This window comes from Cnephaeus nilssonii (assembly GCF_951640355.1).
Source record: "Cnephaeus nilssonii genome assembly, chromosome: 12".
NCBI lineage: Eukaryota > Metazoa > Chordata > Mammalia > Chiroptera > Vespertilionidae > Cnephaeus > Cnephaeus nilssonii.
Window position 1 is genome coordinate 19,181,341 of NC_137083.1, and position 16,493 is coordinate 19,197,833.

The 16,493-nt window shown below is 37.2% G+C and overlaps 1 protein-coding gene across 6 annotated transcripts in view; it reads left to right on the top strand.

Annotated features, from left to right (window-relative positions):
• Positions 1-16,493, top strand: part of DGKB (diacylglycerol kinase beta) — a gene marked incomplete at both ends in the record, with an annotated part of 464,423 nt that overhangs the window by 130,143 nt on the left and 317,787 nt on the right. For 2 of the 6 annotated variants that reach the window (XM_079785452.1, XM_079785453.1), the window contains 2 exons: positions 477-509; positions 8,859-8,975. In XM_079785452.1, the coding sequence (XP_079641578.1) occupies positions 477-509; positions 8,859-8,975 (150 nt within the window). Of the gene's footprint in view, positions 1-476; positions 510-3,797; positions 3,831-8,841; positions 8,976-16,493 lie in introns of all 6 variants that reach the window. The other 4 variants (XM_079785455.1, XM_079785456.1, XM_079785454.1 and 1 more) reach the window with 3 other exon arrangements.

The window sequence follows — 16,493 nt, forward strand, 5'->3', positions numbered from 1 at the left end:
TTATTTCCAGAGAATCACAAAATCAAAACATCAGCATAAACTATATCTACATAGAAAAGACACTGAGTATTTTAGGAAGGAATGAGAATTGGAGTGGGAAATGGAAAAGGGGGCTGGGTAAACAGGCAACTTCAAAAATTGGTTGGGATTGTTTATAAAGGATAATGGAACCTGGAGACGAGTTCTCATTAAAAAATACATCAGTGTTGTTGCAGAGAAGTTGGAGAAGCTGGCCAATGATGTTGATCCGTCTACTTTGAGAGGATGAAATTCTATTTGGGACAAGTGATTCTACAAGCTGACTCTATTAGAGTATTCCTCATTTTGTGAAAATATATTTATTTAGTGAATGAATGTAAATTACGATAACAAACGTATTTCATGTTTATTAATGTTTTTCCACAGGAGAATAGTGGTATAAGAACCTCCATTGATATTTGTTTCCAGTTTTAATATGAATTTCTCTTTTTCAACAGAATCTGCCCACTTCAGGAGTTTCAGTCCCTGAGGTGCGTAAGCAAAAAAGGTTTTCACACTTGCAATTAGAGGTCTTTTTTACATCTTGTATTGTTAAAAAGAGCAATGTGGCTTGTGTCAGGGACCTATTAATATGAATGTGTATATTTTATTTTTTTTCTATCCTCAGGGATCTTTAGATTTTCATGATGGGATAGGCTTGAAGCATTTTCAATCTACATTTGTGACAAACATTAGATAAGCAAGTAGTTATGTGAAACAAAGTAGAGTATACCGAGAAAAAGAAAGGTCATGTTGCAAAGAATGTTGACCAAGGTATAAAAGTAGCATTATTCTTATTTGTCCAGTTAAAATGTAAATACCTTGCAGAAAACCTAATGCAAGTCCTCCGAGCCATTAAAATACCATTTCCAATGATAGCGTGTTGAGAAACTTGTTCATTTACAGTGCCCATCCCTTTATTTTTTAAATTATTTTATTTCATTTCATTTTTTTCACCACCATTAATCCCCTCAATGCCTTCTTCTCCCTGCCCCCTCCACTATGCTGCTGTCTCTGTCTTTGAGTTCTCTCTCTTATTTTTATTTTTTTTTTGCGGGGGATGGGTTAGGGTAGAGGGATTGATCAAAAGAAAAAAAAAGAAAAAAGAAGTGCCCCTCCCTTTAAAACAGTACACCTGCATGAATTATTTAGCATGTGACATCGCATTGAAAGTCATGCTAATAAAATATAGTCACAGAATAAATGACTTGTTTTGAAAATAAGTGCAGGCATTGCCACATTTATTTTCAGTGAAGTGCTAGCTTTGCCTTTGCATTAATGAAGCAAAGTTGCCACGTGTTCTGTGACAAAATCCTATTCAATTCTTACTTATCGCTAAAGGATATGCTTCAATGGTATTGTTTCCATACAATTACAATTTCCATCCACCTCTTAGGAAAATATTAGTTATAGCATATGCGTATAACATATTAGAGTATGGATTTATTTAGAAAATAACATAATTGTACAAAAAATGTAATAACCTCTCTCTACTCCTCCCTAAAAAGTGTAAATGTTCTCATTGAGACTTTAAAAAAATTCATTTTCTAACTAGAGATATCACTTGAAAATATACTTGGAGATATGCTTGAAATATGTTTCTGATCTACAAGAAATATTAAACTGCTTTAAGTTAAGTTAGTTGGTACCATTATGATAATTATTATTAAAGAGATATGTTAAACTACATACTCAAGTAGCAAAGGTATTAGAAAAATTTATCTTTCAGTCTAATTATTTAAGCATAAAATAATTAATTTTATCTGTTCAAGTCCTAGAGTTTGCTTTTGCCCCTATCATAGCCTATCAAGTGAACATAGGCACTGTATTTAAAGTTTTTTATTTATATTTGTAAATTTCCAAAGCCTCTCATTCAACCATATAATGTATATCATATAGTTTTTATAAATAAACCAGAATTGCTGTTTTCATAATAAGTTTTTAAAAAATTTGTTTTCTGCTATAAAGTTTTTTAAAAATCTTTACACATGGCTTTCTTTTTTCTTTTAACATATTTTGAGAGAGAGAGAGAGACTCTAATGTTGTACTATCATCATCAGGAACAATTGCTTATTGGTTAACTGAAAATGTGTTTAAAGTTTATACAGGAAGATATATACATACCTTTAACATTTTACTTACAATATGTAAATAAATTTTCATTGGCTACACTTTTGACAAGCTATGAGGGCATAGTCACTGTTTGGAAAATGGCGTGGTTTTTCTTGCATTTATCACAGTCTTCACACCCGTAAGTTTTAATTATCAATTAAAATTTGTATTAAATTTATTGGGGTGACATTAGTTAATAAAATTATACAGGTTTCAGGTGTACAATTCTATATACATCATCTGTATATTGTGTTGTGTGTTTATCACTCTAAGTCAAGTCTCCTTCCATCACCATTCATCCCCCCTTTACCCATTTCTATCTCCTTGTCCCCGCTCTCCCTCTAGCCATCACCATACTATTGTCTGTGTCATGAGTCTTTCTTTTCCAAAGTAAAACAAAAGCATTCCTATTTTTAAAGATTTTCATATATTAATGAAAGCAATTGTTTTCAATTTCTTTCACTTGTTTTAGAGTATAACAAAAAGTCAAGGATATTTGTGAATCACTTTGTAAAGGGGAAAAAAAGCCTTAATTTTGATTAGTAATTCTCTAAGCTTTTACAGTCATTGTGTCCAAACACAACTTGACTAATACACACACATGTACACACACACACACACACACACACACACACACACACACCCTCATGTTAGTTTGTCTTTTCAGAGCATACAAGTTATTTTTCATAGAACAACTCATTTTATATGCACAGTTCAATGGCTGGAGTGATAATTAAGTTACACAGTTACAATGACAAGATACATCTACTTGGAACTGGCATAAGCAGATTGGTTAATACACAGAAATTACATGTTGACCATTTAACTCAACTGATAGAAAGAGATGATGAATGTGCAGAGAGAAGAGATCTGGCCCCTTGCTTTAACCTTTGGCTTACTGTGGCTTCAATTAGTATAGTTTACAAAGGGAATGAGCGTGAGTGAACTTGAGGCACACACTTAGTTTTATAATGGCACTACCATTTGCCAGTAAGCAGCCCAAAATAAGTGATTTTGGCATCGGCCTTCACAGCACCCATTTTTAACTATTACGACCCAAGCCACATACCTGTTTTAAACTTACTGATGACATATAACACTACGTTTTATATTTGAAAAATGACTGCCATGTATTGACTGCCAATTTTGTGCCAGCACTTCACATTTTCTCAGTTTATCATCACTTGAAACTTTTCATTTTATAGGTGTGTTAAGTGGTGAGTTAGAGAAAGTAAATAACTTGCCCAAGGATTCAGAGCCTTTGCCATTTTTGAAATGAAATCGTTTCTCTGGGCAGAGACATGTTCAAATCCCACAGAAGGGTCACAATAATCAAAGGTACCGCTTGGCCGCTGTCAGTAAGTTGAAGATCATAACCCTTGAAAGTCCCAGTGACATGGTGACACTTGTGTTTCAGGGAGATTTTTATATTATGACTACCCAAGTGTCCCCGTGGGTTAACATTCTAGAGTTTCTGGGAAATCCTTGCGGCCCAGCTCTAGTGGCCGAATGGGCGGAGTCTCCATTCAGTCCAGTGGTGCAACAGCAGAGAAAGGAAGTTGCAGGATTCCTTTGAAGGTGGCTGTTGGCAGCCAAGCGGCCCCTCCCCTGCTCTGTGGCTTTGTAGCCATCGAGGTGCTTTGCTGCTGCCTGTCTCTCATGCTGAGATTGGACAAAGAGAAGAAAACCCTGTGCTCCAGGTAATCATCATGTGCTGCTTGCAGTTTGTGAATGATCGATCCCAGCAGGCTAAGGATTGTGGTAAACATCCCTTTTGTGAAAGCAGTTTTCGGCCATGAACAAATACGAAAAACATCTGAGAATCAGCATGATACAGAAAAAGATTTCTTTAGAGCACATATTTAAAGTGGGGTCTTTTTCTTTTTTTTAAATCTCATTTGTTTCATTGTTCTGTGTTTTCTGTGAATGGTCTTTGCAGCTTTTCTTCTGCGTGCATTATGGTGATTATTCTTTGGAGTTCTAATACAATAAATCCCCCAGTTACGATCTCTTGTGCTACTCGTAGAGTCCAAGGATCACAAAACATTGAATTCTGCATTTACAACGTCTACATAGCAAACACAAAGGGTTGATATTTGAAAATGCTGAAATATCAATAGCTGTGTTTTATATATAGTTATACGTTCTATATTCCTTTATATTTTTGGGGGGGTTAGAGTGGCTCTTTTCCGTGTTTGAATAATTTCTATTGATCACAGCAATAATTTTCCAACTCTTTTTATATCTGGGATAATTTATCTGGCACAACAAAATATGTCTTCATTATAACAAATTTATTTTGTTATTTAGGGCCCCAAAAACGGAAAACAAAATCCTGAAGGTGAAGTGATGAGCTCTGCCCCCAATTATCAGACAGCTATTTTATTCTGAATAGTGATGCACAATAATGTCCGTGAGTTCTTCCTGACAGTTTTTAATAACTACAACATTGGGAGTAACTCAGATATCCCAATGGAGCTCTGTTAGCCAGGGTTAATTAACCCTCAAAACAGACCAGTGAGATGTTTGTGGACAGCAGATTTTGAAACATGCCCCCTGCTTCCTGTCCCTCATATAAAACAGGACAGAAGTAAATATTTTCTCAGTGGAAATATGAAAAGTATCCAACTACCCTCCTGTTAGTTTATGCTGCTTAAATAAAATATACCGAATATCTCAGAGAGAGTTCTACAAAATTTGGAAATAAACATAAAACAAATGAGTATAATAAAAAGAAAGCCCTGGGGAAAATTAAATGGTTCTGAGTCTCTTCTGTTGTAAAATTTTCAACCTGATTAATTCCACAAATTCAATGCAGTAAGCATTTTTCCCCAAACAAAGAAACCACTTGGTCTTCTGAGTATGTATGTGTGTAAAAAATGTTTACCACTTTTGTATTGTCTAGTTGATACACTGAGGATTTTTAAACTTGTTATATACCTCTTTCTTGTAATTGTAGATCGCAAAAATTACATTTTATCAATTGAACATTTAATTTGGGGTTTTTTAAATTTGTTCATATACATTGTGGGGACAAAAGTAGGTTTACAGTTGTGAGTATCCGAAACAGAGTTTATTCTTGTATTATTTATTACTAGAGGCCTGGTGCATGAAATCTGTACATGGTGGGTGTGTGTTCCTCAGCCCGGCCTGCACTGTCTCCAATCCAGGATCCCTCGGGGGATGTCTGACTGCTGGTTTAGGCCCGATTGCCCCCAACTGCCCTCCCCTGCTGGCCTGATTGCCCCCAGCTGCCCTCCCTCCCCTGCAGGCCTGGTCACCCCCAACTGCCCTCCCTCCCCTGCAGGCCAGGTTGCCTCCAACTGCCCTCCCCTGCAGGCCCGGTCGTCCCCAACTGCCTTCCCCTGCAGGCCTGGTTGCTCCCAAATGCTCTCCCCTGCTGGCCTGGTCACCCCCAACTGCCCTCCTCTACAGGCCTGGTCGCCCCTAACTGCCCTCCCCTGCTGGCCTGATCGCCCACAACTGCCCTCCCCTGCCGGCCCGGTCACCCCTGACTGTCCTCCCCTGCAGGCCTGGTCGCCCCCAACTGCCCTTCCCTTCAGGCCTGGTTGCCCCCAACTGCCCTCCCCTGCAGGTCTGGTCACCCCTAACTGCCCACCCCTGCCGGCCATCTTGTGCAGCCATGTTGTGACCACATGGGGGCAGCCATCTTGTGCAAGAGCATGATGGTCGATTTGCATATTACCTCTTCATTATATAGAATTGCATTTTTTCTATGCAAACAACAATAAACCTGCTTTTGCCCCACCCTGTATTTTATAATTGTTACAATAAAACATCTGTTTAGTCTTAGTCACAGTTTACTCAGAGGGATGATGCCCTGGAGGGACATCAAGCCATTTAATCAACTGCTATGTGCTAGTTGGAGAAATTTCCTTAACTCTATGTATAGCCAAGGATAAAATAATACTAATAAATGGTATGATAGCTCTTTACAGACATACATGTCTTAACTTTCCAGAACTACATATATAAATAGAAAGGTCACAAATATCTACTTCCAATGAGATGAACCAACTCAAATTATATTTAATTCCCATAACCTAAGTACATGAGAAATTTAATGTTAATTAAATTATGGGAAAATGTAAGTTATAAAGGTATGCTAGAATATAAGATACTTAAATATATCTTTCACATTATAGATATTTATATAATATTTGTTATCACGTTTTATTAACCTGTATGTAAGAACCGGGGAAGAAGCTATTCCCATACTTACTCATAGTATTCCATTTTTGAACTTTTAACACAACCTGTAGATTTTCAAATATAAACATTGAGCTTAACTTATCTAAACTGACACTAATGTAACTATTGCATATATACTAGTATGTGTGTGTGCGCATATAGACACACATTTGTAAATATAACAAACACTTTGCATAATGGTAATATTGATGAGTGCTAAAGGCAGAACCACACTCGTTTTACATTATTCATAATACAGGCACAGTATTAGGACATTGTACATTTTCTATTAATTCTTACACACTCTGAAAAATAAAGTTCTCTAAGGTTGCATAATATTTAAGCAGCAGAAATGAGATTTACCTCAGGCTTTTTTAGTCCAATCCTCATCCTATAATTAACTCTTTCTATGCATTATACTCTTAACTATTTATAGACAAAATTGTAATTTGTAATCTTATAAAGCATGATCAATCTTTTAAAATGTCAATATTTTTGCCAGAAATTATGCTTATATATAAGTACATCATTTTCCAAAGAATTTGAATTTCAGGAATCTTATTGTAGCATACATTTTTAGCCACACAAAAATATATGTGTCTTTGTACCATGAAATTGCAAAGTAAATGATCTTTTCTGATTAGCATTTATTTTGATTCAAAAATTTTTCTAAGTCATCTGTCCCTGGTATATTTGAAAAGTTTTACCTTTAAGTCCACTTTAAGTTCAGTTACAGAACTGAAATAGTACTCTAAAAAATAAATACAGAAATAAGGAAATATATATCTGAATAAGTGATAAGAAAGTGGCATTCAATCATTTAGGCACACATGGAAAACATTATTAATTGATCAGGACAATTTTTTTTTTTTTTTTTACTGAGCTTAGACATGGCTGAAGAATCTTTCTCAATATCGTGCTTAAAGCACTTAATTTATTTTTGTTTTGACATTAAAATTCATGTATTTCTCCATTTACCCTGATTTTGGGCAGGTACTGATCTAGGCTCTATTGTAGAAAAGTGAAACACACAAAGTCCTTTCTCTCAGAAACTTTTATTAAGTAGAGGAAGACCAGCATTAAATGTATGAAATTGATAACATTTCAGGTTGTATTAAATGACACACACAAGGAGGCTAAAGGGAATAAGAACCATGTCTGATATTTGACCAGAAACCCGAAGTAATTGAGGAGCAAGTTCAACAAATTCACAAATAAGAGCTTTCCAGTTCTGTGCAAAGTGATTGCAAGAGCCCTGAATTAAGAGCATGATCTTGTGATCAAGGCACACTGAAGTGAGTGTAGCTGAGTAGAAGGGATGAGTGTGGCTGTTGTATAGAGAACTGATTGTATGGAGGCAAAGCTGAAATCAAATTGATCCATTTGGTTATGGTTACAATAGGCAAATAGCATAATGATGGCTTAACTCCTATAATGATGGAGGTGGTGACTTATTGTCTAGTTTGGAATTTATTTTGGGGGGGGCGCTAGACAGAAAATTTTAAAAATATATACTTTTGGACCCTTTGGGGATTGATATGGATTTTAGACACCCATGTGGACAGATAGAAAGGGCATTTGTGTGTAGGAGTTAAGGTTCAAGAAAGAAATCTGAACAGGAAAAAACAAATTTGGAAGTCTTCATGACAGAATTGAAATAGAAAGCCTTGGATTAAATGAAGCTAACCTAGGGAGTGAGTATAGATGAGGTTAAGTGTTAAGGACAGCCAAGCTGAAGGCGGAACCAGCAAAAGAGACTATGAGGGCACGGTGGGTGAAGTAAGAAGAAAGCTAAGAGAGAGATGACCTGGAAGCCCAGTGAGACAAGCTTTCAATAGGAAAGATGGTTAGTTCTGTCCATTGCTGCTTAAAGGTTGAGAAGATGAAGATTGATAAACAGGTGTGGCGATGAGAAGGTCATTTATAATTTCGCTATAAGCTGATTTGTAAATGATAGCATTTATTGGGATGAGTTGAAGAGAGAATAAGAGGAGAGGAAATAGAAAGAGGAACAGATAACTACAACACACTTTTTTATTATGGTGAACAAGGAGATTTGCTGGGATGGAATGTGATTTTTAAGTTTTATGCCATTCTTGATAGTAACGTCCTAGTAGCTTAAAAGTCTGTCATGAATTCATTTTCAATATTGCCTTTATTTATAAGCATTCTGTTTAGAGCTTATTACTGAATATTTAATTCATAATCCTATATTATGTACATCTTTATCATTGTTTATGAAAAAATTAGCCTTCATGTTTCTGAATAACTATTGATAGAGTCATAAGTGGGCCCATAGATATAATACAATTTGGTTTTCTTTCACATCCTTTCTTTAACTGATATTTTGATCATGCATCTCTCATATACCAGTATATTGAACCACTTGAAAGTAACTGCTTTTGTATTAGTCACTAGTAATTTGGGCCCAAATTTGTAGCCATGAAAAGCTGTATGTTGCCCCTTCTAGTAAAATGATTCAACATATTTTTTAAATAGATTCGTTGTTATTACAGGAAAGACAAGCAACAGTGAAAAAGGAAAAGGGTGGTTCCCAGCAGCCAAACAAAGCGACTGACAAGAACAAAATGCAAAGAGCCAACTCAGTCACTGTGGATGGACAAGGCCTGCAGGTATGATTTTTAAAGCATACATTTTAGTAGCTTTCATATTGGTTACTACTGTGCCCTTAGGGGGCATATGTTAAGGTGTCAGCGCATTTACTTAATGTGCAGAATAGCTCAGAAGATGTCTTCAGAAAAATCTTTATTCGTTTATCAACACATCAGTTTTATAGTTGATTAACAGAGTGACATTCTGGTCAGATTAATCATTTATGATGTTATGTCCATTTAAGTATGTTTCACACTCGGCTAAGCATGTCTCAACAGGAAAGGAAAATATACATTGTTTTTTAAACAGTTTATGCTAGGCACTATAGTAATATTTTATGTGTATTAAGTGAATTTGCTTTATAACATATGAGATAAATCATATGATAAATATTATAATTATTTACTACATTTGAAATGAGCACATTGGTGTTCAGAAGTAAAATTATATTCAGGGCCTCACAGTTAGTCATTGGTAAAGCTAAGTTTTGAATGAGGGTCATCTGAATTTATTATGTGTTTTACCTCTAAGGTACCCCATCTCATAGGCTACGACATCTTAACAGGTATATAAATGCTAAATTCCTGCCCACCTTTTTTTTCCATTTACTTTTGCAGATTTAAAAATAAAAATCATACATGTACTGGAATGATAACTTTTTTCCTCTCAGTTTCCTAAGATTTGAATAATCAGACCATACTTTACCCAGACTTTAAACTAAAATTAAATGTGTGTGCAGTGTTTTAGAAGCTTTACACTGACATGTCAGTATAAGTTGCGTTTTTTATTCAAAAATAACTATAAATATTCAATCATATTCCAACTAAATAAATCACATTAAAAACAATAGGTAATTAACATTTTGTGTCGATGAGTTTCATCCCACTAGCCAGACAATAACTTTTCACACTTTCTGTGGCATATAAAAATATCAGGGACAGTTGTCAATAAGCAAAGTATAGAATCAACCCTTACAAAACAGTGGCAAATAAATATAACTTAATGCAATCATCATTATAATATTTTGAATTTAAAAATATTAGTTCATAATTAGGTAAATAGACTGTTTCACATCAGTAGAATGGAGTAAAATATGATACACATAGGTATTAACAGAATTTTGGGGATAACATTTAAAAAGGTAAAATCCTAAAATTTTGGATAACAATTTCATGCAAAATAGTAAAATAATTAATTTTCATGTGGTAATCAATTTTAAAATAAAATGTTTGTTTATTTATCAGAAAAGGTAAATAGAGGTACAAGAAAATTACTTCTTGTGAGTTTTAAAAAATTATATCATTAAAAATATTGAGTTGCTTCCCAGTTTGCATATAACTCAGTGACAGAAGAGATCTACACTGCTTAAAGAAGACTATTAATCATAGTTAAGCACATTCATCTTACTTCTTCCCAGCTAACCAGCATAATGATCAGGATTATTATTTCTAATTAGAGGAAGTAATAGATCATGTATAACCTTAGGATGAGTCTCATTAATTAACCCGAGTCCTAGGGGACTTCAAATAGAGGTGGTTAGGCACTCTGTCTTTGTCATCACCCACACCATAAGTTTACTTTTAGTGCACATGATCAAGTTTAAGGGAAACTGCAACTTCTTAGCATGCAGGAGCTGTGAAGATACAGATGACTATCCCCATGTGAACCAATAAGTAGAAAACCAGAACAATTGTTTAAAGTGTATTAAACAAAAGTTACCTTGTCCCTAATTATTCTTTGAGAAAACTTTTCAAATAAAAGGATCACTTGAAGATCAAAAAAGTGTTTGTAATATTCTTACCACAAGACAAAGAGGGGTACTTTATACTGAAATACCTAAAAGTAAACCAGTGTTGTCCCCACCACAACTGCTTCTCCCTCTCCCTACTCTTTCTTATTTGCAGTATCTCCTTTTTATAACCAGCACAAGACTAAACTGCACACCTATGCACCATACACAACAATATGGTGTATGTATAAAAATTAATTCCCTTTCTTTGGTATGTGTGTGTGTGTGTGTGTGTGTGTGTGTGTGTGTGTGTGTATGTGTGTGTGTGTGTGTGTATTGTGTTTTTCCCACTTAGGGCTCAAGCCTGTTGATTCTTTTATAATTAGTTCTTCATTGTCACTTTAACTCCCTCACTATGTCCGGAATAATTTGAGTATTACAACAACTTTTAAAGTGAGTCTCTGTCTCCATACATATAATGTACTAGTTTATAAGTGATATGGGACAATGGAGAGAAAAAAGGTAAGAAGTGCCAGGACAGAGGGTTAGAGTTGTCTATAATTTTATGTAGGATGGCTAGATTAGAAGTGATACTTCAGGGATACCTCAAAAATGATTGACTCGTGCAATTGAAAAGATGGAGAAGATCTCCGTGAATAAGGTTTGGAGAGAAATTTCTGATGCTGTTAGACATCTAAATGAAGATGTCAAGTAGGCAGACAGATATGTGAATCTACAATTTAGGAGAGAAGACAGATATGAATTTGGAAATGAAAGGCATTTTGATGGAACTTAAAGCCATCATTTAAAATGAGGTCTCTAAGGGAGCAGTGGTTGACCTGGGATTTCAAATCAGCCTGATCCTAAAGCCACGTTCTTTAATATTTACTGTATGAAATTGCCTCTCTATGTGTGTGAATAAGATTTCCTCTGATTGGCTCTATTCTCTATAGAGAATAATCTAGTATGAAATGTTTCCTTGTGAAATGCCTTTCACACCTAATTTATAATTATACTTCAAGATTTTAAGTACCACACGTGCTATAAAATATTCCTTGAATACTTTTTCCTGTTATTAATATTTTCAAGATTATTTTGCATTACCCAATCCTATCTTTTCTTAAAAACTGTTTAGAGAAGCATCAGGTTCTGTAGAGATGCCTCAAGTCCAGTGGTAGGTGATGTGAGTTCAGGGCAGTTTTTTTTACACTTTAGACAGAGTAACTCACCTTTCATATGTTTTATATAATCTTCCATTTAAAATTATTTCAAGTGCTCTATAAATATTTACTTACAAGACCAAATAGTTTTAGGATAACCACTTTTTAATATATTCATATTTTTGTCTTCACCCTCTCATTCTACCAAAATCTTTAACAAAACAAATGTGATATTTTAGGATGGCAATAAATCAGTTTTCAAAATAACTGAGTTGTACATTTTATTTCAGAATTATTGAGCAAAAAAGAGAAAACACTCATGGACATAGAGAGTTTGTAGTAGAATTATGCTCCTGAAACCTGTATAATTTTGTTAACCAGTATCTCCCCAATATATTCAATTCAAAGAAAAAAAGTTAAACACATTAAACATAATTTTTGAAAGGAAAAATTGTTCGAATATAAAAATTAACTTTTTTTCATGTTAAAGCGTATATAAGATGTAGTTAGTTCTAAAAAGAATTGGTAAAGTTGAATATAAACTTGACATATTAGTGTTGTCTGATCCTGATTCCATTCAAGTTTCACTAGTTGTCTCAGTAATGGCTTTTATAACAAAAGAAGCTAGTCTAGAATCATGTTATTGTCTTGATTTTGAAGTTGTGTTATATTTATGTAAGAAAATGTTCTTGTTTGTTGGCAATCCTAAAGTAAGCAAAAGTGATGAAAAATCATTTTGGCAACATACTCTGTAATTGTTCATGAAAAAATGTTTCTACAGTGTTTGCATATTTTCTGTAAATTTGGAATTGTTTCAAAATATCCTACCTTATAATAGACAAATATGCAAATTGACCGCACCTTCGCTATGCCCAAACCACGCCCACAACCAAGCCATGCCCACCAACCAATCAGGACGAGTATGCAAATTACCCCAACAAAGATGGTGGCTAATTTGCATATCAAGACAGTGTAGAAAGAAGCCAAGAGATGCTGAAGGGAGCAAAGCTGTGGAGAAGCAAGCAAGCCGGGGGGGGGGGAGGAGAAGGGTGGAGCGGAGGCGGGGCCGGGGGAGAAGGAAGGAGAACGGGGTGGGCTGGCGGAGAAGGCGGGCCGGGGGACAAGGGAGGAGCGGAGGCCGGCGGGGTAGAGTGCAGCAGGAAACCCTATTGCAGGATTTTTCCTGCAACGGGAACGCTAGTAAAACATAAAAAGATTATTGTAAGATATTTCCATAAAACATAATTTATAGAAATCAGATATACTCACTTTCAGAAACTAAGAAAACTGTATTTCTTTAGTCTATTTAAATTCCTTTAAGTGTATAAGATTTGCATCACAATACAAATGAGCTCCCTTAGACTGAATTCTGAATTCTAGAAGTTAGTTCTTACCTGATTTAGACAGCTGTGGAAAACAAGATCTGGAATCCTATATAATAAAAGGCTAATATGCAAATCGACTGAGCAGTGGAATGACCAATCGCTATGACATGCACTGACCACCAGGGGGCAGACACTCAACGCAGGAGCTGCCCCATGGTGGTCAGTGCGCTCCCATGGGGGGACCGCCGCTCAGTCAGAAGCTGGGCTCACAGCTGGCAAGCGCAGCAGTGGTGGAGGGATCCTCTCCCGCCTCTGCAGCAGCACTAAGGACCCCTCAGACTGTGTGAGGGTACAGACTGGGCTGAGGGACTCCCTCCCCCCACCCCCTGCCAGTGCACAAATGTCATGCACCAGGCCTCTAATAAAATATATTGATTACACTAATTGAAATATCACATCTAATAATACCTACATTTCCCCATATCTAAGACTATTAAGTTACATTACAAAAGGATTAACTGAAAAATGCCAACATTTAATAATGAGAAAATAAAATAATGAGAATAAGATAACATGAAATATAGAGGGTTATTCATACACTCTGAAATCAAGTTTCTGTTGTTATTCACTCAGGGACTAGAAATAATTACAAATTTGATGAAGGATAAAGTTTCTCAGCCTGGTTCCATCTGTATGCAGGTCTTTTCCCCTTCGGATCTTGTTTTTTCATATCAATTACAGTTAGGTACTGCAGAATTTAACAGGGGAGGGAAAAGGAAGGAATAAACAAAATATAACAAAGGTTCAGACAAAATGATATTTTTCTCTCTATCATGTAAATGAAGTCCAGAAGTAGGACCTTTAGAAGCAGGGCTAATAAGGCAGCTCCACGTTTTCATCAGGTCTCCTTCTATCAATTCCAACCTCCTATGATGTCTTCAAGGTCACCTCATTATCAGTGATGGCTGCTGGTCCTTATGATAGCAAATTCTATGCTGGCATCCTGAGAAAGGTGACTAGAAGCTCTCACTCTTCCTTTTTAAAGCGCCTATATTGAGTTTCCATAGGACACTTTTGTACTAGTCATCTCGGGCTGCTATAACAAAATGCCAGAGACTGGGTGGCTTAAACAACAGACATTTATTTCTCACAGTTCTAGAGGCTGAAAAGTTAAAGGTCAAGGTGCTGGCAAGAAGCTGGAAAGTTAAAGGTCAAGGTGCTGGCATGTACATTCTGAGGCCTCTTCTCTTGGCTTATAGATCACAGCTGTGATTAGAGGGGGCAACCTTACAAAATTACCCTTTGCCCATCATTTTTTCATCAGGGATGAAGAGGTATATGAGAATTAAATAGCAATAGCAGGTACTCTACTACTAAGATACTGATTCTTATTTCAGGACTAGGGGCCCAGTGCACGAATTCATGCACCTTGAAAGGAACTGTGGGCTGTGAGGCTGTGGTAGGCACAGGGGCAGGTGTAGGCCCATCCTTCAAGCCCCCACCTGGCCTCTCCAGCCACGGCCCCCGGTCCCCTGTCCCCTGTCTGCTGGCAGCCCTGCTTCCACCGCCACTGCTCCCATGCTCTGACAGGGCCGGCCCCACTCACACCCGCTGATGACATGATGTGATTGGGGCTGGTGCCAGCAGCGGGTGTGTGCAGCGGCTACTGCCCCGATCGACCCTCAGGAGCAGGGGGAGGTGGAGAAGCCCTCAGCGGCGATTGGGGCCGGCAGCCACCGCTCACACCTGCTGACAGCGCCAAGCTATTGGATCCGGCGCCAGGCATTGGAAGTGGGTGCGAGCAGGGCCGACGCTGGCAGTGGGTGCAAGCGGCCTCTCTGGTGCTGGCAGTGGGTGTGAGCGAGGTCGGTGCTGGCAGCAGGTGCGAGCACCGGGAGGGACCATGGCACGCAGGAGCAAAGAATTTTCACTAACCACCAGAGGCTTGCCCCAATGACAGCGACCGGTGCCCTGCCTTGGTCTGGCACCCCTGCTCACCTGCTCCACCATCATGCCATGGCCGACGCTTGCCATGTTCTGTACACACCCCCGATGGTCAGCGCACGTCATAGCAACTGGTTGTTCGGTTGTTCGGTTCTGGTTGTCGCACCTTTCGGTTTATTTTCATATTAGCCTTTTATTATATAGGATTATTAATGAGCACAGTAGTTTATTTTTAACTTGTCAGAATTGAAAATGGCTCTACAATACTGTAGCTCTTTGGCTCTACAACCTAAGAACTCTGCTTTTGGTCTACTGGTACCTAACTTCACTCTGCTGGATTGGCGCTTTTTTATTGTCACAAAGTTTATAGAATTTAAAGCTTTCTGAATGAGCATTGAGAGAAATGCCATATCTGCCTGGAACCTTGACATTTCTAGTATCACACCATTAAATGATCCCTTAACACCAGTCTTAATGGTGCTGATATTTAATCACCTATCACTTCTTAAATACAGGTTACATTAGATCGGGTGTTTTATCTGCTAACATTATTATCAAAAGGGGACTATTCCACAGTGCCTGAGAACTTACAAATAAATATCTTAAGTTTGTGATGTTTTATCTTAATATAGTTTTATTTTGAAACCTAATTTCTTACAAGGGGATATATGAGGAAAGATTGTTATTGGTTTTATTATTCCTATATTTCCATTTTGGGTATTTGACTGTTGTATCTTGTTGAGTAGCATCATTCTTCCAAATCTTTTCTTTATCTAAATTATGAACTACTTGATCTACTTATCCATTTATCCACTCATAAAAATGAGATCAGTAATTTTTGTATTTTGAGGTTATCTACATATTGTGATTTATTCTAGTGGGATACTTATTTGATAAATAATAATGATTTACATATTTCATTTACATATTTCAATAAATAAACATTTTTGAAAGGTTTTCTAAAACATGTTTTCAAATACATTCCAAATATTCAACCCAGTGTGAATTTAATATCCTATATAATAAAACTCTAATATGCAAATCAACATAATAGCGGAACAACTGGTCACTATGACATGCACTGACCACCAGGGTGCAGACACTTAACGCAGGAGCTGCCCCCTGGTGGTTATTGCTCTCCCCCAGGGGGAGCCCTGCTCAGCCAGAAGCCAGGCTCACTGCTGGTGAGTGCAGGGGCGGTGGTAGGAGCCTCTCTCACCACCTCTGCAGCAGGGCTAAGAACATTTTTGGGGATGTCCGCCTGCCAGTTTAGGCTCAAGGGGTCCAGGACTGTGAGAGGGCGCAGACTGTGCTAAGGCCTCGCCCTCCCCCGCCTCCCCCCGGGGCAGGAATGTCGTGCACCAGGCCTCTAGTAGTCAC